At 34.6% G+C, this 23555-nt stretch overlaps 3 protein-coding genes across 6 annotated transcripts; 1 reads left to right on the top strand and 2 right to left on the bottom strand.

Annotated features, from left to right (window-relative positions):
- Positions 1–4984: 4984 nt before the first annotated feature.
- LOC112324476 (uncharacterized) lies at positions 4985–6504 on the bottom strand. The gene has a single exon (XM_024587334.2). The coding sequence runs from the start codon at positions 6241–6243 to the stop codon at positions 5266–5268; it is 978 nt and encodes a 325-aa protein (XP_024443102.1). The 5' UTR covers positions 6244–6504; the 3' UTR covers positions 4985–5265.
- Positions 6505–9355: 2851 nt separating this feature from the next.
- Positions 9356–12403, top strand: LOC7468934 (non-structural maintenance of chromosomes element 4 homolog A). Of its 3 annotated transcripts, none has more exons than XM_024588047.2 (7): positions 9356–9707; positions 9857–9937; positions 10337–10584; positions 10681–10771; positions 11055–11271; positions 11360–11451; positions 11935–12403. In XM_024588047.2, exons 2-7 carry the CDS (start codon positions 9857–9859, stop codon positions 12190–12192), a joined length of 987 nt encoding a protein of 328 aa, XP_024443815.1. In that variant the 5' UTR covers positions 9356–9707; the 3' UTR covers positions 12193–12403. The 3 variants fall into 3 exon arrangements, with proteins under 3 accessions (XP_024443815.1, XP_024443813.1, XP_024443814.1); XM_024588045.2 differs by having other exon boundaries at positions 10332–10584; XM_024588046.2 differs by having other exon boundaries at positions 9356–9937.
- A 315-nt stretch (positions 12404–12718) lies between these two features.
- LOC7483981 (enoyl-[acyl-carrier-protein] reductase [NADH] 1, chloroplastic) lies at positions 12719–17955 on the bottom strand. 2 transcript variants are annotated; one of them, XM_002322633.4, is made up of 13 exons: positions 17753–17955; positions 16633–16944; positions 16021–16130; positions 15872–15927; positions 15684–15768; positions 15550–15597; positions 14783–14857; positions 14597–14708; positions 14456–14507; positions 14314–14365; positions 14164–14221; positions 13298–13396; positions 12719–13029 (listed from the first exon to the last, which is right to left on the bottom strand). In XM_002322633.4, exons 2-13 carry the CDS (start codon positions 16907–16909, stop codon positions 12878–12880), a joined length of 1176 nt encoding a protein of 391 aa, XP_002322669.2. In that variant the 5' UTR covers positions 16910–16944; positions 17753–17955; the 3' UTR covers positions 12719–12877. The 2 variants fall into 2 exon arrangements, with proteins under 2 accessions (XP_002322669.2, XP_052303948.1); XM_052447988.1 differs by having other exon boundaries at positions 17612–17759.
- Between the last annotated feature and the right edge of the window lie 5600 nt (positions 17956–23555).

Raw genomic sequence — 23555 nt, 5'->3', positions numbered from 1 at the left:
AAATGTTGATCTAGACATTTGTGAAAGCTGTGTTCTTGGAAAACAGAAGAAGCTCAGTTTCTTAAAGGTTGGCAGGACCTTAAGACCAAGAAAGCTAGAACTGGTACACACAGATTTATAGGGACCGTCTCCAGTAGCATCTCTTGGAGGTTCTCGGTATTACGTGACTTTCATTGATGATTTCAGCAGAAAGGTATGGGTCTACTTTCTGAAAAATAAATCTGATGTGTTTGAAACATTCAAGAAGTGGAAGGCTATGGTTGAGACTGAATCAGGTCTGAAGTTGAAATGCTTGAGATCCGATAACGGAGGAGAATACATTGATGGAGGTTTCAAAGAGTATTGTGCTGTTAATGGTATCAGAATGGAAAAGACCATTCCAGGCACACCGCAACAGAATGGCGTTGCTGAACGGATGAACAGGACCATCAATGAACGAGCTAGAAGCATGAGGTTGCATTCAGGGTTACCTCAAACATTCTGGGCCGACGCAGTTCATACCGCAGTTTACTTGATCAACCGTGGACCATCAGTTCCTTTGGAGTTCAGACTGCCCGAGGAAGTATGGAGAGAAAAAGAGGTACAACTCTCTCATTTAAAGGTATTTGGGTGTGTTTCCTATGTTCATATAGATTCTAATGCTCGCAACAAGTTGGATGCCAAATCCAAGAAATGTTTCTTCATCGGCTATGGAGATGAAGAATTTGGATATCGGTTCTGGGATGATCAGAATAGAAAGATTATCAGAAGCAGGAACGTGATCTTCAATGAGAAAGTTCTGTACAAAGACAGATCAAGTGCAGAAACAGATAAGGCTGATTCAGATACAAGTCCACAAGGATCTGAATTCATAAGATTAGAAGGCCTTCCCGATGTTACTGAGCAGAACAACAATCAAGAGCCTTTACAAGAAGACTCAAGCATATCTGTACCCGCTACTACACAAGAAGAAGCGGAGCAAATTGAACCAGCTGTTCGCAGGTCTTCGAGGACGATAAAGCCCCCGCAACGGTTCACACTTTTACTGAATTACATTTTGTTGACAGATGGTGGTGAACCGCTAACTTATGAAGAATCCTTACAAGATGGAAACTCAAGCAAGTGGGAGTTAGCCATGAAGGATGAGATGAGTTCGTTGCTGAAGAACAAGACTTGGGAGCTAACCACACTGCCTGAAGGAAAGAAGGCTTTACAAAACAAGTGGGTTTACAGAGTGAAGACTGAGCATGACGGAAGTAAACGGTTCAAGGCAAGACTTGTTGTCAAAGGGTTTCAACAAAAGAAAGGCATTGACTACTCTGAGATATTTTCTCCAGTTGTGAAGCTCACAACAATCAGAGTTGTTCTGGGGATAGTAGCTGCAGAAAATTTACATCTTGAACAGTTAGATGTAAAAACAGCATTCCTTCATGGTAACTTGGAGGAAGATATTTACATGCAACAGCCAGAGGGGTTTGCAATGCAAGGAAAGGAGCATCAAGTCTGCAAGCTACAGAAAAGCCTATACGGTTTGAAGTAAGCTCCAAGACAGTGGTACAAGAAGTTTGACAACTTCATGTGCAGTTCCGGGTATACAAGATGCCAAGCTGATCATTGTTGCTATGTCAAACATTTTGACAACTCCTACATCATTCTACTATTATATGTAGATGATATGTTGATTGCAGGATCCAGCATTGAGGAGATTGATAAGCTGAAACAGCAGTTGTCAAAACAGTTTGAAATGAAGGATCTGGGAGCTGCTAAACAAATACTTGGCATGAGAATCTTCAGAGATAAAGACAAAGGCGTACTAAAGCTTTCACAAACAGAGTATGTCAAGAAGGTTCTCAGCAGGTTTAGTATGGATAATACTAAACCAGTAAGTACACCACTGGGGAATCATTTCAAGCTCAGCAAAGATCAGTCACCAAAAACTGAGCTAGAAAGTGGATACATGGATAAGATTCCATACGCCTCAGCTATCGGCTCTTTGATGTATGCTATGGTCTGTACCAGACCAGACATTGCCCATGCAGTGGGAGTTGTAAGCCGATATATGAGCAATCCTGGAAAGCAGCATTGGGAGGCGGTCAAATGGATCATGAGGTACTTAAAAGGTTCATCGGAAACTTGTCTTAGTTTCACAGCTGGTGGTTTGAAACTTGAAGGTTTTGTAGATGCTGATCTAGCAGGAGATGTTGATAGCAGAAAGAGCACTACAGGATATGTTTATACTCTAGGAGGTACTGCTGTTTCCTGGAGTTCTACCTTGCAAAAGATCGTTGCTCTTTCAACAACAGAAGTTGAATATGTTGCAGTCTCAGAATCTGCAAAAGAGATCGTATGGCTGCAGAGTTTCCTGAAGGAATTGGGCAAGTTGAATGGAAAAGGTACTTTGTATAGCGACAGTCAGAGTGCAATCTTCCTTGCCAAGAATCCAGCATTTCACTCCAGGACGAAGCATATTCAGATCAAATATCACTTCATCCGACAATTGCTAGACGATGAACAACTGATGCTAGAAAAGGTCTGTGGAAGCAAGAATCCAGCTGACATGTTAACCAAAGGAGTTACACTTGATAAACTGAAGTTGTGTAAAACTTCAGTTGGTCTTCAAGGATAAATGATGATTTCATTGTTTGTCTCCAAGTGGGAGATTGTTAGCTATTTGGAGACAAGCAATGTCCCACCTCCACTATGTGCTTAGTGGGAATACCTAATCTCCACTTAGCACAAGTGGAGGCAAACGGTGGGCATAAATCATGGCATGATTTATGCCCTTCACTCCTAGCTTAATATATATGTATGCTCAGTGAAGAGCTGGAGTGTTGGTGAGTGAAGAACGCAGAGAAGAGTGAAAACACAGAGAGAAAAACGTGAGAGAGAGAGCTTGAGTTGAGTAGAGAAGATTTTCTCCTCCTCCTTGTTTTGTTGTTTGTATTGTTTCTAAGCTTGATTAATACAAACCAGTAGCTCCGTGGAGTAGGCAAGTTGCCGAACCACGTAAATTTGTGTGTGTTTGAGTTCTGGAATTACCCAACAATGTTTTGGTTGGTGAGGCTGTTGATCCCTTCAATGATGTAAGGAAACCCAGAATTAAATCCACCATCTGAGCATCATAATTAGGTCCTTCCATTTCAAAGTGTCTCCCAAACAGAATTGAAGCAGTTAAGCCAAAAGGGTAGCCTATGCTTACATAACCAATAATTTCCTCCAGCTTGTCAACAGCAGAACCTTCTAAAATATAAGAACAAAACATCTCAGCCAGTTCGAAAGAAAACAAAGAAAGAAAGAAACTGGGAGATAAAATTCCTTAATAAACCTTCTAAAATATATGTGCAGAAAAATTGTAAGGAAAGATTGTAGGAAATTTTGAAGAATTAATTGAGAGAATAGGTCCACACCCACTTTTTGAGAGGCTTTGAGTCAGGCAAAAATATGTTATCATATAATTCTAATCTCTAGGGATTTTGGCAGCATTATTCAATCATAAATTTCATAATCATCAATGAAAACCAGGCCAAAAATATCTCAAAAAAAGCAAAGACATGTTCACCAGCCATCAGTGATGAGCACATGCAAACAGGAACATAAATCAATAAGTACAGATTCATCTATAATTTTATTTTTTATTTTTTGATATAGATAAAATTTATTTTTTAAATAAAAAATATTTTATTTTCATATAATATTTCTAATATATACAGTCTTGTATAATATTTTTTTTTTATTCAATCAATTTAATGCGTATGTCTATTTCTATTATCGTTTGATTAAATAAATAAATAAGTTTAGCAAACATAACCGGATAAATATCTCATCTTACGAGATTAATAAATATCATAATTTATTTTTATTTTTTAATTTTTTTAATTTTATTTTTAATTATTGTTTATTGATTATTTTTTTTATTACATGGATGCACAGGCTTTTTAAATTTTCGCATGGACTTTTTTTAATTAGAAAAAACTTGTATATATAAGCCACAAAGCTCGGTCAAAAGTATCTATTGAGTGTTATTTTTGGAAATTCATTCAAACATTTACACGAGACCTTCCATCTGCTTGACGTTTATAAAAGGTTCATCGATTCAGATGCTGAGAACTAGTTTCTGCTGTTCTTGGATGTCTGAAAAATCAATTTTTCAGATTTGCTGGTTTTTTAGCAACATGAACAAACCAAACCAAAATCAATCAGTTTGAAAATACTCACCCCTAATATTAAGAGATTTAACAAATGGCGTAGTGAATTTAAACAAAATTCAATATAAATAATCAATACCAGTAATTGTTTATAATCAATAATATCCTGGGCATTTATGAAGCAAAATTCTTTAAAATTCATGGATATGCAGTGCAAACTCACCATGGATGAATCTATGATGGTCAGGGCCGTCACTTGAGTTTTAGGACGTGATGTTCAAGCCCCCAAGTTGTATCAATGAAGACCAGATAAAGAGGACAACAAGCCCATCCAATGAAATTAGACACCACACTGGATTTTTTTGGGAAAGGTAGAGTGACCCAACTCTTCTTCACGCATGATTGCATTATCTGTTCATGTTCATAAACTTATAGGTATATTAATATTAACCTTTCGTATACCTTAAACAAATATGGAGTATTATATTTAATATTAGGGATAATTACATAACTTAAATGATATTATTAAGTGTTCTAATTGTTTACACTCGAGACAGTACCAGTAATTGTTTATAATCAATACAAAACAAAATTAAAGCTCCAACTTTCATTTCTCTAATAAATCAAAATGTTGAATGCGCCAATCAAGGGATTCATATAAATAAATCTTTTAGAAATTGAGCAAAAAAAAATTTTAAAAAAAAAATTAATAATTTTTTATATTTTAAAATTATTTTAATATATTTAAAAATTAAAAAAATATTATTTTATTATATTTTTAAACAAAAAATAATTTAAAAATCAATTACTACGATTCTCTCAAACACTATGCTACCAACAAAAAATAAATAAAATTACAGTTAATTTCGAATTCCTTATCCGAAACACTAATAACCCTTTAATTAATTTACATCTTTAACTTACATGACTAAACCAACCAAAACCCCAAAAAACATAGTTCATCAAACCCTAAATAAACTGAAAAATTGATATGAAAAAAAAACTTAATGTATTAAGCACCAAATTATAACTATCCAGTAATTTCAAGGACCAATTACCACTAGTAGCAGTTCCCTTAAATGCCTTCTTCTTCTTCAATCTCCTTCCATTGATTTCTTCCTCTCATTGTTTCTCCTCCTTTCTACTCGAGGCTTTTAATTCCATTTCTCTCGTATTTTCCAGAATCCAAATCCCCAACTAATAATTTCCCTCCGCCAATTTCTTCACTCAATTCCTCCACTGCTTTCCTCAAATGCCCGTTCTCACTCTGCAAAACCTCTAATTGCCTTTTCACACCCAAACACGCCTCTGCCACCTCAGCATTCCCCGAATCCATCTCCACCTTCCCTGTCGTCCCCTCTTTCTTACTCCTCTCATCTCTACCATCCACGTGTTCAATTCCAATCTTATTCATCACAAAGACCGGTATCGTCCTAAAATTAATCCCAGCCGTTGATTCACCGCCACTCTTAATTTCAGCCGGAACCCGAACTCCCCACCGGAAACTCACCACCGCCTTGCTCCTCACTGGAAGCCTCGTCTTCGCCGTAACCTCCACACCAGAAAACAATCCCGCAACCGCACTCGCCGTCACCGGTGGCAAAACCGTAATCCTCTTCCCACAAAACACGCCATCAACCACATCCGGAGTCGGAGTCGCAGCCTCAACGGCCTCAATCGACCCATGATCATCAGACGAAGCGCCCCCGTTCAGAATCGACCCCGTCAGATGACTCACGTGAGTCGACGACTGCGACTTCTTAATCGAAAAATCCCCAAACTGAGGCTTGAAGTGGAGCATAAAGCTAGGGTTTAAATTACTATTACCTTTACTCAATAGATTGAACTCCGCACTCATAATCATGGAGCTAGAAACCGGAGAACCGAAGTGACCGGTTCCGGTTTTGATAACGAGGGAGAAGGGGTTCCACGTGTCACTAGGACGGTAAGCGATTTTGATGGAGGGTCCAGATTGGAAGAAAGTAGAGAGATTTAAAGAAAGTTCTTTGGACTCTCCGGCTATAATTCCTGATTGAAATGGTAAACCCAAGATGTTGAGTGGCACTTTGGCTCTAAATACCGGGTTTTGCTCTTCCCGGAATTTTAGTGAGGCTTTCATTTCTTGTTTCTTGAGCTCAAGGTTTAATAGTGATTTATCAATGATCAGTGAAGATTGGGTGATTTATATAGTGAAGTGATTATAAAAAGGGTTCAATTTTAGGGTTTTTGATTTGATTTGGAAGGATTTTGACATCTTGGCTGGCAGGATTGGAGAAATACTATAGGGAAGTTGCGGCTACACTTGGGAGCTCCTGTTTGGGGTGTAATTTTGCCGTTTAAAAGGATTATTAATTTTCGAAAGAAAAGGAAATATTTTGAAATTTCGGAAAAGTTTTGTCTCTACTGAAAGGCTCGATTGAACTCCCAGAAATGGATGTTAAACTCTCCGGACCTAGCACGTGGATTTTGTGATCTGTTTGTGAATTTGTTTTAAAATGATATTTATTTGAAAAAATATTGGAAAAATATTTTTTTTATTTTATAAAATTTATTTTTGATATTAATTTATAAAAATATTTTAAAAATTAATTTAAAATTAAAAAAATTAAATTCACTCTCAAACAGTATCAAAATCTTGTCCAGCTTTAGTTTCGACACTGTTAGAGACAAGCCGACATGACTTCCCCGATTTTATCAATTCCAATCATTTTGGTTTTTTTTTTAATTATTTAAAATAATATTATTTTAGTTTATTTATAATTAAAAAAACAAAATCTTTTTATTTAAAAAAAGAAAAAACTAAAATGAACTATTTTATTTTGTTTTTAAAAATATTAAAATAATATTGTTGATCCAAATTGACTGAAGGTTATCAGGGAATGTTTATTTATGTGATGAAGTTTTTTTTAAAAAAAAAATTGTTTTTTAAATTGTTTTTTTTTGTTTTAAAAATATTAAATTAATTTTTTTATTTTCGTTAAATGTTTTTTAATAGTTTTAATGGGTTTATGTTAAAAATAAAAAAATAAAAAAAATATTATTTTAATATATTTTTAATTTAAAAATATTTTTATAAAATACCGCATTACCATCACGCATTTAAATCGGATAAATACCATAGTTATTAAACCCGGACAGGCCCGGCGGGTCGACCCGGGACCCGGCCGACCCGGTGTCTGGACCGGTTCGGGTTTGTTAAAAGACCGGCCGGTGCAACGACCCGACAAAACCCGGACGACCCGGCGGTTCGACCCATGACCCGGTCGACCCGGGCAAACCCGGACGAGACCCGGCGTTTTGGAGTTGGGTCTGCTTGAGATAATTGCAGATCTAGGTTTTGAGATCTTGAGGGTTGGCGTTGGGTTCCATTTCTTCCTTCTGATTATTGATGACTGGAAGGGGATGTAAGAAAACTTGCAAGCAAGATAACTAAAAATTGCTAAGAAATGGCTGGTAGGAGGACTGCAATTGAAACGTGAGCCTTAGGGAAGGCAAAAAAGAATTAGATTAGATATTCAAAGGGAATCCTTCCCTGCTCCTCAGACAAATCCTCCAAGAGGGTACGATCCGTTTCATTATTCAGTCTCATCCAATCGAGGAGCTGGTCAGCTATTTTGTTTTTCCTTTTGACGGCTCCGATTTGAAGAAGCAAACGAAGCTCTTCGCTCACCCGTTTCCTCTTCGTTAGCAGGTCTTGGTCGTCTAGTCGGGGGGCGAACCAAACTCACAGTTTCAGGAGAGAGAGAGGCAACAGGAGCAAGGATTGTGCTTCTGGGCTTCAACAGGTCGTGTTCAACCCTGCACAAAACAGATGGTAAAAAGAAAAAAGACAACTTGGTTGCCTGTGATGAAGTAAGAGAGGATAGATAAAATTTGTGAGGAGATGAGCTGAGCTGAGCCTTTTCTCTTCATAAAACAAGCGACAACATGACTGCCACATGGATCCCACTTCACTGCCTCCCTTCTCCATTTCTTATCTTTAACCTAACCTTACCCTTAAATAACCCGGGTTTTATGGGTTGACTCGGGTTAACCCGGGTTGACCCATAAAACCCGGGACCCGGCCCTTTAGCCGGGTCAATTCCCGAACCGGGTTTAATAACTATGATAAATACTATAACGGGTCTAATAAGTGTTGTACCAGCAGGTTCCCTCTTGGAAATTTTAACTTTGAATAGTAGTCGATTCCTGCAATCAAGGAATACATGAAGAGTAAATTAGAAAAAAGTAAGCTAAGGAAAGGAACTGGCGTGAAAAAGAAAAAGAAAAAAAAGAGAGATCGAGAAAGAAAAAGAATAAGAAAGTATTAGGAAAAAAAAAATGTATACATCAAATAAATATTGTGTCAATAAACGAGGTGATATTTATTTTTATATTTTTTTGATACGTTGATATTAAAAATAATTTTTTTAAAAAATATATATTATTTTAATATATTTTCAAATAAAAAATATTTTAAAAAATAATTACAGCTACATTTCTAAACTAGCAGAGAATCCACAATTTAAACCCTCAAGATCAAGTGAAGAAAACATACCTAGAAAACTCGGAATTTTTTTCTGTGAAAAGAATAACAAAGTTGCTCCATTTCTGTAAAACTTCAAAGAACCCGCCACTGAAAACTCTGGAATCAAGACAATGACACAAAATTAGAAATCCCAAAATCAGTTATCCATCGACTCCAGCAAAGGTTGACTAAAAATTGAAAAAAATATGAAAGTCTGTATCAATTACAAGAAAAATGAAAATAGAAATGAAATCAACTATGAAGGTTAGCTAACTAATCAAGTTTTGAGTTTATTTTTTAATAGTTATGTGTTGAAATCCTTTCAGAATCATTAAAAGTTTAAATAATTATTAATTTTAAAATTTATATAATTAATCAAAGTATGTATAATCTTAATTGAATATCATGTTAATAAAAAAAAATAGAAATGAAACCTAACTCTGACGTAGTTTGTAAATTTTGCAAAATCCTCCGCATACTTATTAAATTTCTAGGAAATTTTTATAAAACTGCTCCTCTAAAATGGAAATTATACATTTTGACCCTCGGTTTATAAAATCTATTCTAGTCTCACGGGCCAATACATGAAGTCCTAAAGACCCATCTCCTTTTCGCAAAAGGCCCAGTTTTAGAATCGCTTCTGCAACCGTTTATTTCCGCTCGTGCCCTCCAAAAGCCGCACGTGTCCCGTTCCGTATTGAGGACGCTTCTCCATGGCTGAAAGCAAAAGAATTCCTTATTGTTAAGAAACCGCGCAGCGCAAATAAAAAGTGAGCGAAAGAAAATAGACTATCGACATTTCTCCCCGAAAATCCTAACAATTAAATTTAAATCTCTTTCCATCTTAATTTCAAACCCTAACAATACCCAATTCTTCTAACAAAACCCCACCTCCATGACCCGACCCGTCAAACGCGAACCCCACATTACCCCCCATCCTGCTGCTGCTGGTAGTACTAGCAGCAGCAGCAGACTCAATAATGGTGGAGCCGAAACGAGCGATATGGACAGTCAAGAGGCCACTGAACGGAGACATCTCCGTTCACGTTACCGTGACGTGAAGAGAATCATAATTGGCACTCTTTTCTTTCTTTCTTTTTTTCTTAATTTTCGTAGTTTGTTTTCGAGTCCTTTCTGTCTTCAGTATTTACAAGTTTCCTTTTTATTTGGCTTTCTTCACAGTTTGACACATGAGTGATGCATTTTTGTTGAAAAATTTGAGCAGATGGAAGAGAGGACGTTGAAAGGGTTGATTCTGATAAGTTTAATTCCATTATTAATCAAGTGGAGGACTTGCACAAATTGGGTATTCGCTACTTCTACATTTCACTAATCATTTCTATTCCTTTTTTTAATTGAGAATTAAGGCTCAAATTCTTGTTCTTGGTTTAGAATTTCATCGTTCGAACACTGATGTGCATTGAGTTTTTTTTCTTCTAATGCTAATTTCTTAGAGCTTTAATTCTTCCCGAAATTACTTCCTGAAAAGTATTGCATTGAATGAGTGCTTCCCATTATTCGAATGCTTTAAATTGCTCTGTAAGTGGTTTGGAAGAGTGTTTTGGTGAGATTGGTATTATTGTTTTTGTTATTGTTGATTAACTCTTGCTATTTTTGTAAAACTAATTACGGTTCTAGTAAGAATGGTCATTTATGATTTTCTTAATTGTTCTTGGTTTTGCAATTTATGTGATCTTCAGTGCAGAAACCTAGAGAACAAGTTGCTGATGCAGAGGCTTTATTGGATATAACAAACTCTTTGGTAGCCTCTGTTAAGGCGCATGGACATGATGGAATAACACCTTCAGATTTTGTCAATGGTCTCCTTAGAGATTTTGGCCGACAAGATGGGCCTAGTACTAGTGCTGACGGTAGCAGAAATTTGATTGCTTGGAAAGATATTGGAGTTGCTGTCTCACATATTTTCAGTAGTTGTCCTGGATGCTGTACCATGTAATAGCAGCAGAGCATTGTCCTTTTTGGAACACCCTTTTGTGTTGGAAAATTTTGAATGAATTTTTTTTCATCTTTGTTTTTCCCCCTGTTTAGGGTTGGGCCGATGGATACTGAGTTAAAGCAACGGAAGGCTGTTGTTGGTAGAAGACGTACAAGACCAACCGGAAGTGTTCAACCCGAAGAGGTGAGGGTGCTTTATATGCTTGTGCAATTGGTTTCTGTTTTGTGAAAAAAGTTGATTGAGTTGGAGTGGGAATTACCAAGTTTGACTGCTATATGCTTAACCTAGGAATGGAAAGAACTATTCTTCTGTTACTTTATCTTGTTTATTCACCTTCAAATTTTGTTTAATTATTCAATTGAGACCTCAAATTGCTCATTCTTCAATCATTTCAGCATTAATATATGCATACCTGAATCCCTTGTCTGGAATCTAGGGTACCAAGCTTTCCTGTTACTTTGTGCAGGTCAATGACAGTGGTGCAAAGGAGAGAACAGATACTGACAAAAATATGGCAACTATGTTTAGTATTTTAAAGAATAAAAGAAGTGTCAAGCTTGAAAATTTGGTTTTGAATAGAAACTCTTTTGCACAGACAGTGGAGAATTTGTTTGCTTTGTCATTTCTAGTTAAAGATGGAAGGGCTGAAATAAAAGTGAATGAGAATGGCTGGCATCTTGTTTGTAAGATTCTTATAAATGCTTTCATTCTAAAATGCCTTTCTCCCCCCTTTTTTCCCTTCTTATTGTCTAAGAATCCCCTACATTTCAGCTCCAAGGAATGCGCCTGATGCTGGTAAAGTAGTCTCGGGGGAGGTAGCTTACCGGCACTTTGTCTTCAGATTTGACTTCAAGGATTGGAAGGTACCTGGATCTTAGTTTGATGAATTAGATTTATATTTTTTATGATAAATTTCTGCAGAATTTTTCTTTTATTTATAAATGCCGACCATTTCAAGGATTTTTAGCCAAAGTTGGGTTCTCTAGCAGCATAATGGAATAGTAGCACAAGTACATAAGTGCAGAATAATTGTCTTAATGATTCTGGAGTAGTTATTTGAAGATTTGATTGTTGCAGGTGACGACCTAAGATAAACTTGTTGGTTTAACATAGTGGTAGGAAGTCCAGATAATTGAGTGTTAAGCTTTGTGTACACACTGCACTTGCCTCATATTCCTTTCACAAGAAACCATGTGCCCAATAGATACATTTACCTAGTTTAATTCTTATATGTTATACCAATATTGCCTCTGAAGTTTGTTGCATTTTCTGATAATGTATTTAGAAAATAAACAATCTTTATAGCTGGTCTAGTTTCTGATATGTGCCAACGCAAAATTTTGCAGTTGATGATATCTGCTGTTGAGGTAGGGGAGGAGCTAATGCCAAATAGGAATCAAATAAACATGCCAAGTGATAGCCTAGCAGATCCGATACCTGTAGAAACTCAGGCAGGAGGACCTACCACTCCCATTCGGAAGTTCTCCAGGAACCGTGGTTTGGTTTTACAAGAGAAGACAGTTGTGGAAGACTCAACTCCTGAGAACGATAATATCCAAGTAAGAATACCCGCTTTTCGGAAAGGGAAGCGAAAAATGAGGTGAGAATGTAAGCATGCGGGGGGATTCAGCCAGAAGATATTGGGACCTCCCCATGAGTCAGTCATATAGTCGTGTACATGCATAGAATGATAGAGGTTAATCAGTATTTTAGCATTTAGGCCATCATATTAATCGTGGCCTTTTTCTGTGTTCCCTAGGGATTCTTTTTGGTAGAAATTTGAGAAGCAAATTAGCAACCATCTTTCCTCTGTTCTCTCATCCTCTCCCTGGTGTTTTTTATTTTTTTGAGCGTGCTATTTTGTGAAGTTGAGACTACGATTACTAACCAAAAAATTCCTTTGACATAAAGTATCCCAATACTTATTAATCCAATATATCAGCTGCACAAGAACACAACAGCCTCCGATTCATTTCTGTTGCTTACTGAAACACTAGATGATGACATAAATTAATTTTATCATTTTGATTTGTATTAAAATTAATTTTATCATTTTGATGTGTATTCTTGCGTAAAGCAGGAACATCAGGTGGGTGAGAGAGAGAGGGAGGGAGAGAGACGACAACAACGTTTTAAAGCTATTGAATGTCATTAAGAAAAATAAGTTCCAATTAATTAGGTAAAGGCAAGGGCTGTCAAGATTTTTTGTGGAACCGATTTACTTTTTGCAAAATACAAAATTTTCAGCTGGCACAATAAACAACATTGTTGGAATTTCAACCTCGAGCTCTAGTTATCCTTCGGAATGTCAAGATCCACAAATATTGGGCTGTCAACTCCCACTCCCATAGCATTCAAACCATTGTCCACATAAACAACTGCTCCAGTGATAGCCGAAGCCAAGGGTGAAGCCAGGAAGGCAGCTGCATTCCCCACCTCCTCTGCAACATTAGATTTCAAGCTCAGGATGGAAGAACAAAGCATGTGATTAAAAGGCAACATTTAGCTGTGAGTGCTATTACGAAACAGTTTTCAAATCTGGCTTTTTTGATTGGGGGTCAAAAAATGAGTCATAGCAAGGGAAAGCCAAACTCTTAATTTTTGAACTTAGATAAACACTTTCATGTAGTTTATGTAATTGTCCTTTTTGTTTCTTTTTATATAACAGTACAATCAAATGCAGACCAATTTGTATAGTTCATAGCTTACCAGCAGATAGTTCCTTCTGTAGGGGTGCATTAGCCGATGAGTAATCGATCATCATATCAATAAATCCAATTGCTTTCGCAGCACGACTTCTTAAGGGGCCTAAAAATATTTGTGAGAACAAATGTGAGTGACATGCACACACAACCCTGCGTATGTAGGGTAATTTAGCATGCTTAGCATTTGACCCGGCAATCCAAAGAAGAAGAAGGAATACAGTCAAAGACATGAATGTGCAATTCTGAGCCACCAATTCTGTTGGTGCTCATGCTTCAGAAGATAGCATTTGCATTTCACACACCTAGAGAAGAACAACTATGCTAATGTTCAAACTTGCAGAATTATAGACGAGGACGGATTGGTCGACTCTTGAGTAGTGTGTATAGACAGCTCATATACCTCAGGACCCAAATGGCAGCATGATTCACAATTTGTCCAATGCAGGGATGCTCTATTTACCTGTGCAAATTACAGTTATGGTGAAGGCCTTTCCATGTTGTGCACATGGATACACCATGAATGGTTGCATGAAGAATTAAAGAGAGAAGCTGGCTGGCTGAACTGACTCCTTAGAGAAACACATGCATATCAATAGGGTGTAGGGGGATCACGGAGAATACAAGTATCTCAACTTCAGCAAGAGATCTTCTTAACAATTATCAAATGGCAACGATCTTCGGATCGCACAGGTGCAATAGATGGCTGCAGTTTCGTTCATGCTCTAAATTTTTATGTTTGAAATAAAAAAAAATCTAATACATTCATGAGCATGTGCCATTGGGCCCTAAATATAGTTCAAGAGATTGCAGGATTGTTATGCTCCTAGCTTTGGCGCATGTAATTTAGTTAACTAGGAATAGCCAATATACCTGCAGATATAGTGTTGACTCTGATTTTGTGTTTTCTTCCAGCTTCAAAAGCCAGCACCTGAATCAAGCATGGAAAAATCAAAATGAATGCTAGAATATGGTAAGCTAGAGATTTAGAAAAAAGAAATGGGAGAGAAATAAGAAACCCACTCTTGTATCACTCTCGAGAGCAGCCTTTGCTGAACTCATGCCTCCACCATATCTGCATATGACAATTTCTAATGATGTTTTTGAAAGGGAAAAAAAAAAAGGCATGGTGACTTCTAGAAGCAATAAAAAAGCATGTGAGTACCCTGGAATGATCCTTTCAGAAGCAATGTAGGTAAGAGAAATTGAAGCGCCACCTGCAATATTAACATTCAACATTGAAACTTAAATTTCCAGGAATAATCACTGGTGATGCCCAAGAAAGAAAATAGGATGATAGTTATACCTGGATTCATTATTGAAACAAATTCTTTCAGTAATGAAACAAAGGAATAGCTCGAAGCTGAGATGGCAGCGAGATATCCATTCCTGGATGTCTCTAGGAGAGGTTTGCTAACCTGTGAAGTTAAGTGATTCAGTGACACAAAAATCTTGAAAAGAAGCACAAGAGGAAAAATGAATATCACAAGACCTCTGGCCCATTAGCAAGTGAATGCACAAGGATGTCAATGCTTCCAAAATCCTGCTTCACCGATTCGACAAGCTCCTGCAAGACATATTACTCATTATAATCTGGTTTAGTATTTTAACTCAACGGATGGAAAAACAAGTACATCCCAACCTCCTACTCAGAAAAACAACAGATTGAGATAAGTTCAATTAATTTCATGTTTCACAGATCACTGTAACAGATTGAGAAGGAAATGACTTTGTTTCTGAACAGAACTCGAAGTAAATTGAACACCAAGTGGAAGCACTAGATTTATGCCCTCACAAACACTAGCATGCAATGCTGAATTCTTAATTTATGCAAATTATTTCATGAATTAAACCAAGCAGCTAGCCCTCATGAGAAAAGAAAGAACAAAATGATTATGAGAAAATACAATGACCCAGCCATCTTATCCTGTTAGAATTACTTTTGAAAATTCATTTATTGTTACTCAAGTCAATCAGTTCAAATACATAGGATTGGAATCTGACTGGTATATTATAAATGCAAAAACAATTTCCACATTTTTCTTGACCATCTTATCTGTAGATGGCAATTCATAAACAAATAAACTAATTCAAAGAATGTTTTATTACACTTCACGGAAATGTAACTTAAAAATTATAAACTCATGATATCTCATTTTCGGACTTCACCACCAATTATCAACCAACCAACTAATGAATCAAACAGATGAATGGGTAGATATTTCATCAAGCATGGTTGGAATAAGACAAGTATGATACCTTAACAGTCCATTTTGAGGACCCTGCATAACGTTTGTTTGACTTTACCTGCACAAACCCACTAATAAGAAATGCAAACAAAAATAAAATATTATACGTATCGTATATGAAAATTGATTAAATGCTATCATTACATCCTCAGGAACATCATCTAGACTGTCATAGACTGCATCCATTGGGTAAACTTTAGTAATTTCCATTAAAGAACCATCTGGCAATCTGAAAAATCAAATTGCAATAACAATCAGCAGTAAGCAAGAAATCAATCATTAAATATTGAATCATCTGCATACATTTCATGAAATGTTAAATTTTCTCTTACACGCGTGATTCATCAAATTTCCCACGCCGTAGACTGCTTTCAAATATGTTCAATGCCTGCAGAAAATATAATTTTTGTCAGAGACTTTATTGTCAGAACTTGAGAATTACAAAGGCCACAAGGGAATAAAGTTGGATCAATTTACATACAGGCACCCATGTACCAACAATAATCTCAGCACCGGCAGCAGCAAGGGACCTCGCTATTGCCCAGCCATATCCATTGTCATCAGCTACACCAGCAATAAATGCTCTCTTACCTGGAGACAATGGTCCCATTGTTAGATGTACTGGATGTTATATTGTTTAGCTGGCAATCATTTCAGATCACAGCAGAAAAACATGGGGCTAGGAATAGCTGCATATCTGGAATTGAAATTTTCTAATGAAATAGAAAATTCAGAGGCAACATGAGAAAGCCTCCAAGTCAAACCTAAGCACTTGCAAACTTGTCGATGAACACAGTAGAAAGCTAGGACCATTTGTCAAGCCATTTTTACTAATATCATTGTTTTACATTTCCTAGTTTTGCATTGTTTAATTTGAACAAAGTATGAAAACTATCAAAGGATACTTAAAGCAGCTATAGTAATTGTGAAAGATATGCAAGGATGTGCATGAATTTTGAAGTCAGCCTTAGAAAGGTTGAAAACTATCAAAGGATCCTTAAAGCAACTATCATAATTGTGAAAAACATGCAAAGATGTGAACGAATTTTGAAGTCAGCCTTAGAAACAATAGGGGAAAAAAGAGACGCCTGACCTCTTAAATCAACAGGCAATCCTGGCAGAGGCTTGTTCTCATTCGCAGCAGACATTGCTCTGGTAACAACCTTCTTAAATTTTATTGGTGCTGAGAAAATGCTCTGGAAAAAAGGTTGCCTTGATGAGATGTGAGAGGAGCTTGTAAGCCTATTCCAAGATGCCTCTTTAGATTCAGTACTGAAACTTGCTGCACTTGACATGAATACTTTGCGAGAAGAAGAAATGCAAGGCTTGATCATTGCCATGTTTGTGGCAGGAGTTGCAGCCGTGGCCATTTTGTAAAGTCAGATCACCAAATATAAAAACAATTCTGCAATATTGAAAAGAAAATATATAATTAAAGCAGAAACATGGTAAGGCCATATATCGAAACATAAACCTGGTTCGTGTAGCTCCCAAAGGTAATTTCTAACTCACGGGAGAAAAACTAAAAGGATGAAAACTTTTTACAGTATCCAATGAAATTCCCAATAACTATAACTAGTTCTTCCAAGAAAATCAAAATTACCAAAAGAAATTGAAATGTACCTTGTTCATAACTGAAAGATATAAAATGACGATGCAACTTTTTATCACTACATCATGGCCCTAAAAATCACTCCGGTGCTGCTTTTAAAAACAAACAATTCCAAGCCAAAATATAGAATTATTCCACGGGCACAAACATAGTATCAATTAGAAGTCCTGGAATCATTTTCACGTAACAAGTTTTGCCACAAACCTCAAAACTTATCAGGACCACTCTCAATTCCATTATACAGAACAATTTACATGGAAGACATTTATGTACAAAGCATGCGAGGCCTAGATTGACGATGCAAAGAAAACATTGATGAAACATGAAATAAGAGTATATGTCTGGTGTAAACAATCATCCATGTAGCCAATACCAAAGCATTTTGAGGTGCCCAGTTGAGAGATGATCACAAAAACAATAGCAAAATATGTGGAATTCAGTCAAGATTAAGCGCACCAACATTTCATTTCTTGATCAATATGAAGAGCAGGAAAACACTTGAAATGAGAACCAACAGAAATACTAATGTACTAGATTGAATTGTTAAAACAAAAATCATGAGACACTGGCCATGTCATGTCAAGATCATTTTGAAACTCACCTCTGTTGTGAGTGTGATGGCCGAGATTTGAGCTAGAAAGAAGGGGTGTTTTGTTTGGATACAAAGGAAAATGTGTTGGTTTGGTTTATAAATTAAGTTGGTGGTTTGGGGTTTCGATGAAACCAAAGTTTTGGTTTTGTTTGGTGACAGTTGGTTTGGAAGCTTTGAAATTGCCGCAGGAACTGGTAGAGAGAGCCTTCCCTGTTGGTTTTGGCGCCCGTTTGGAAATACTCTTTTGCCCCCCACTCTTGGGCCTGAGCCCAGTAGAACCTTGTAAAAAGTGTTTGACGATGCTTTTATAAAAGTATTTATTAATTTATACTTTTAAATTGTTTTTTTTTAGTTTACACTTAGTTTTTTTCCCACGCAATGCTGTGAAACAGTATATATATATATATATATATATATATATATATATATATATATAAAAGATAGGTATCAAAATAAAAAAGCCCACACAAAGAAAAGCCCACATGAAGGAGTGTTGGGCATATCAACTTAGGGATGGTTTGGAACAAGATACTAAAAATTTTAAAAATTTTAAATTTTTTTTTCTTAGAATTAATTTTTTTTAATATTTTTAAATTATTTTGATGCGCTGATATCAAAAATAATTTTTAAAAAATAAAAAAAATATTATTTTGATGCATTTTTAAGTGAAAAATACTTTAAAAAACAACCGTAACCACATTTCTAAACACACTTAAAAGACCACTTTCTAAGAAGTTGCATTAAATCAGCTAACAGACAGATATACTTAAAAGAGTGAAATCATAATTTCACTAGAATATAGAGGCAAAATAGTAATTTCCTAGAATTTAGAGGCAAAATTATAATTTCCTAGAATCAAGACTAAATTATAATTCATGTTATCTTCAAGCTTTACATAGATTTTTTTGCATGCAGCGCTAATTTTCTTTACAGAATGCTACTATATTTCTCTATTTTCTTTCTAATATCCAAATTCTTAATTTTTTCCCAAAACACATCAAAAGTATTTCAATTAAACAAAACCACATAATATTCCATCTCTACTTTAATTCAATTCATGTTCATATGAATATATTTTTACCCACACACTAATCAATTTCAACAAATCCACTAACACATAATTAACATCACATAAACCCTAGAATTCAACAAGTTTATATAAGGAAATAAACTCATAACTATAATATAACAAAATTTAAAAAAAAATGAAGGAAACTTACTCAAACATAAGGATTTTATGGTTAATAGCTTGTTTGGGATTTTGGGGAAAGTTGCATAAATTAATAGGAAGAAGAAGAAGCTCTTGTTGAAAAAAAAGTTTAAAAAGAAATGAACCGACGAGGCGCGTGCGCTCACACACACACACACACACACACACACACACACACACATATATATATATATATATATATATATATATATATATATATATAAAGTCAAGGCTTAAGCCAAGCTAATTTTAAACAATTGGGCTAGAGTCAAAGGGCCATCAAATTAAAAAAAAAAAATGTTGGCCAGACACGTAATAGATCTAAAAAGCCAAAATTAAACCAAATAAAAAAAACATTTTACATGTTTGATCCATTTTTTTTAGCAATATAAAAAATCCAAACCATATTCATTAAACTCCTCTATATAAAACGAACTCATTAACACTAACATTGGTCTTTTTCATGGTTAGGATGTGTTCAACCAACCATTTTTCTCTCCTATTTTCTAGCAATTTCCTCATTCTTTTCTCACCACTTATGGACTAAAAAGTGAAAAAAGATGAAGTTTAGGATTGAATCGTTGAATCCTAAAACTTTAGCAACCAAATATGCATAAATTAAAATTTTAGGGACCAAATTAAAGTTTTTTTAATGCCTTTTGAACAATGAGCTTTGTTTTTCTAATCTTTTCTTTCTATTTTTTTTAATTATAACCTCAAATTTGATTTTGTAAAATTGTTCTTTAATTGAACATCATTTTTTTCTCAAATATTTTGCATACGCAAAAACATGCAATGAGAAGCAAATCTCTACAAATAAAATGTTGTCAGTATATTATGCGATGATAACACTCTAAAAAATAAAGTTGAATGACCAAAATGAAAAAAAAAATCTATTTTTTTCAAAGAACAATGTCATCTACAATGAACTATGTTTAATGTCACAATAATTTATTTCAATTTTATTGTGATTGAATGTTTTCATATTAAAATAATATTTTTAGTTTTACCGCAACTTTATTTTTAATTGGAACCTGAAACTTAGACTTAAACCTAGTGGAGTTGTGAGAATGGTTGATGGTTGATGAGAATAGTTTGCTTTAGATTAAATTAATTAGTTTATAGGTTTGCACCACGTTGTAGGTCAGATTCAATTTATTTTTTTTAATGTAACAAAAAATATTCAAGCCGTAGAGAATTATTTGGTATTGTTATTAAATATAACCCAATGGATTAACTTTGAAACCTCCCCAACCGAAATCATTACCTAGCATGAGTTTAAAATTAAACTGTGTAGAAGTTTCACCGATGTAACCTAGTCAATTTAGTTGATCCAAAAGCAAACTATCATATGGTAAAAATGAGTATTAAGGATGAAATCGACCAAAAAAAAAAAAAAAAACCCTACCAACCAAACTCATCTCCTAAGTTGGGTTTAAAATTAAAATATGTGAGAATCATCCCGACATGATCCAGTCAACTTAGTACGTCCAAAGACAACCTGATCAATTATTAAAAAAATCCAAAGAAAAAAAATGAAATTAACATAAAAAATAGGGGAAAGAAATGACTTGAAAGGGAAAAAAAAGGGAGCATTCTAGATTTTTTTTAGCATAGAAATGTAATGAATTTTGGGTTAGCAGTATATTTTTCTCAATATTTTATTTTTTAATCCTCTAATGTTTAACTTGGTACTTTTACCATAATTCCAAACTCAATTTCTTCTAATTAGGCTATAAAATGTAATTGAAATGAAAAAGAAAATTAGGAGACTAAAAAAAAGAGAAGTTGATACTAGAATGATATGAATATTATAAAGTAATATATAACTCACACAAAGAAATGATTTCGCTCACCACTTTAAGGTACAAAACTGATGAGATACAGAAACAAACAACTCATTACTCTAAAGATATATATCAAATCACCCATTTAGAGATATAAAGTTAAGTTATAAGTCTATCACTCACAAATGAGATACAAAACTTGATAATTTGTCGAAAGATCAAATCAAAGATTCTAAATTCAAATTTTACCAAAAGATTCTTAGTACATAGTCTGAATCACAAGTATATTCTTGGAACTATTTTCCAAGTCTAGGAAAACACTAAAATAACATTATTAAGACCCTAATAAATAACTTTGATAGAAAACTAGACTAATATTAACTGGCATGTGTTTTTTACTTCTTAAAAACACAAACAAACACCTAAACTAAAAAGACTTATTGATAATATAAAAAGATCACATTCTGACCTTGAAAATCACATATGATAGACTTATTTTTCCATGCAATAAAGACAAGTAAATTTGATCTCGAAGTTGGCCACATGCTGACAAAAAACATTATCAAGAACTTCATTCATTTGGATTACCAACCCAAACTCAAGTAGATCAATATAAGGAGAACCATTTAAAAACACTCTCTTGTCAATTTTTTTATGGTTGAGAAAAACTCGTCATGAAATTCAAATAGTTTTTTCCCTAGTCTTGTGGATATCCAATTAGAGCACTTGCACTTCCATAATCTTTTTATGCAAGCCTTGAATTAGAATCTTTTAACATTAATTATATTTTTTCCATGCCATGAATGTTCCTTGAATTATCATGAATGAACAACTCAACTCCTCTATCTTTTTCTAGTTGTATTATGTTTTGAGTTATTGATAATTATTTATGGAATGTTGTCGAAAACATTGCTAAGTTCACTATTATTTTGTTTGAGAAAATCAATTTTGATCCCATTAATTTTAGAATTCTTCTTAATCACATGTGAAGCATATCCTTTATAATTGTTTTCATCAAAACTCACTTTTAAAACAACCCCCTCAACTTGTTGCTCAACTAATATAACAAGAACTTCATTGTTATACTTAAGATCTTCATAAACTAAGATTTATACATCAAAATCTTCTCTTTTAATATCATTTTTCTCATCCTCATCGAATTTTGGTGGTTGATTCTAATCCATAAAAAATCTAAAATCATAAAAAAAATCTAGCTTTTTTAGCATTGTTTTTCTTGCTAAATTCTCTCTTGTATATCTTGATAAAAAAATGTCTCATCTGATCATTATTGCTAAAAGAACCATTTTCAAGAACATTAGCTTTTATATTAAATTCTCAATATGGAATTTTATTACTTTTTCTTTGATGTCAAGAGAAAGAATCATCATTTGAATCATGGCGTGGTTTGTGAAGGGAAGGACTAATTTCATTATCATTATGGTTTCGATTCATAAATTGATCATGTTGCTCCTGGATTTGTTGGATATGCCATCTCATTTCGTTAATTTCATGAGCATGAATCTGCCTCTCAAATTGTTGCACACGACATCCATAAACAACCATGGTTTTAAACTCAAAGCTCTGATACTAACTTGATACTGATATGGTATAAATATTGCAAAGTAACGGATAATTCATATATATATAAATGATTTTGCTCATCACTCAAATGTACAAAACCAAAGAGATAAAAAAACAAACAACTCACTACTTTAAAGATAAACATTAAATCACCACTTTAGAGATACAGAGTTAAGGTATAAGTCCACCACTTATAAATGAGATATAAAACTTGATAGTTTGCCAAAAGACCAAGTCAAAGACTCTGAATTCAAATTTTGCTAAAAAATCATTAGTATATGGCTTGAATCATAAATATATACCTAGAACAAACCCTCCAAGTATAGGGAAACACTAAATTGATATTATTAAGACCCAAATAAATGAAATGGATAGAAAACTAGATTAATATTAACTAGCACATGATTTTTACTCCTTAAAAACATAAACAAACACTTATAAAACTTAAAAACTAAAACAGGTATAACTTCTTTTAGAAAACTCCAATGCATGCATGGTTGGACAACCTGGAAAAATTACATTCTAATCTTGAAAAACATATATGACAAACTTATTTTCCTATACAATGAAGACATGCAAATCCAGACTCAAAGTTGTCCAACGAGCTAATAGTAAATATTATCAAAGACTTCATTCATTTGAATTGCCAACCTAAACTCAACTAGTTCAATATAACTAGGACCATTTAAGAGTACTCTTGTGTCAAAAACTTCACTATTTACATCAACAATAAAGCTTTATGATACTTGTTAATTATTTTAGTATACTAGGGTAATTGAAAATATTTAAAGAATAAATCTAGTTGTAATACTCATTACTAGTACCATAAAAAGGTCTTGGGCTGAAAGGCCTAACTTACCTAGGCCAAGCCCAACGAGTAGAGGCAATAACTTGTCTAGGCTCGGCCCATACGAACTGAGCGCAACCTTGCTTATGCCCAGCCTAATGTAAGATGAATCCAACCCTTTTTGTATATTTTTATACATATTTTCTCTTATTTTTACTAATTTTTTCTACATTATTTTTTTAGTATCCTCCATACAATAAATTTTACCATACAATTTAATAAATAAAATATTTAAACCCATACTTTTTATTAGACGAACAACACAACCAATCAAGCATCCATTCTCTAAAACAATAAAGTTCACTCTCTTATTTCACAATGTAAGAATCTTTTCAGCATGGCCACTTTGCAAGGTAAGCTACAAATAGCCTTGTGCCTCTAAGTCTA

The sequence above is a fragment of the Populus trichocarpa genome, chromosome 16, assembly GCF_000002775.5.
Source record: "Populus trichocarpa isolate Nisqually-1 chromosome 16, P.trichocarpa_v4.1, whole genome shotgun sequence".
Lineage (NCBI taxonomy): Eukaryota > Viridiplantae > Streptophyta > Magnoliopsida > Malpighiales > Salicaceae > Populus > Populus trichocarpa.
This window is presented reverse-complemented; position numbering and strand designations above follow the sequence as displayed.

Bases quoted from the DNA above. Each gene is read 5' to 3' on its own strand.
- LOC112324476 (XM_024587334.2), bottom strand. From the start codon at position 6,243: ATGAAAGCCTCACTAAAATTCCGGGAAGAGCAAAACCCGGTATTTAGA.
- LOC7468934 (XM_024588045.2), top strand. From the start codon at position 9,527: ATGACCCGACCCGTCAAACGCGAACCCCACATTACCCCCCATCCTGCT. The intron at 9,708-9,856 runs GCACTCTTTTCT...AAATTTGAGCAG, and splicing joins CGTGAAGAGAATCATAATTG to ATGGAAGAGAGGACGTTGAA. The intron at 11,452-11,934 runs GTACCTGGATCT...AAAATTTTGCAG, and splicing joins TTGACTTCAAGGATTGGAAG to TTGATGATATCTGCTGTTGA.
- LOC7483981 (XM_002322633.4), bottom strand. From the start codon at position 16,909: ATGGCCACGGCTGCAACTCCTGCCACAAACATGGCAATGATCAAGCCT. The intron at 15,769-15,871 runs GTAAGAGAAAAT...TTGATTTTTCAG, and splicing joins AAATTTGATGAATCACGCGT to ATTGCCAGATGGTTCTTTAA. The intron at 14,222-14,313 runs GTGGGTTTCTTA...TGCTTGATTCAG, and splicing joins CTCTCGAGAGTGATACAAGA to GTGCTGGCTTTTGAAGCTGG.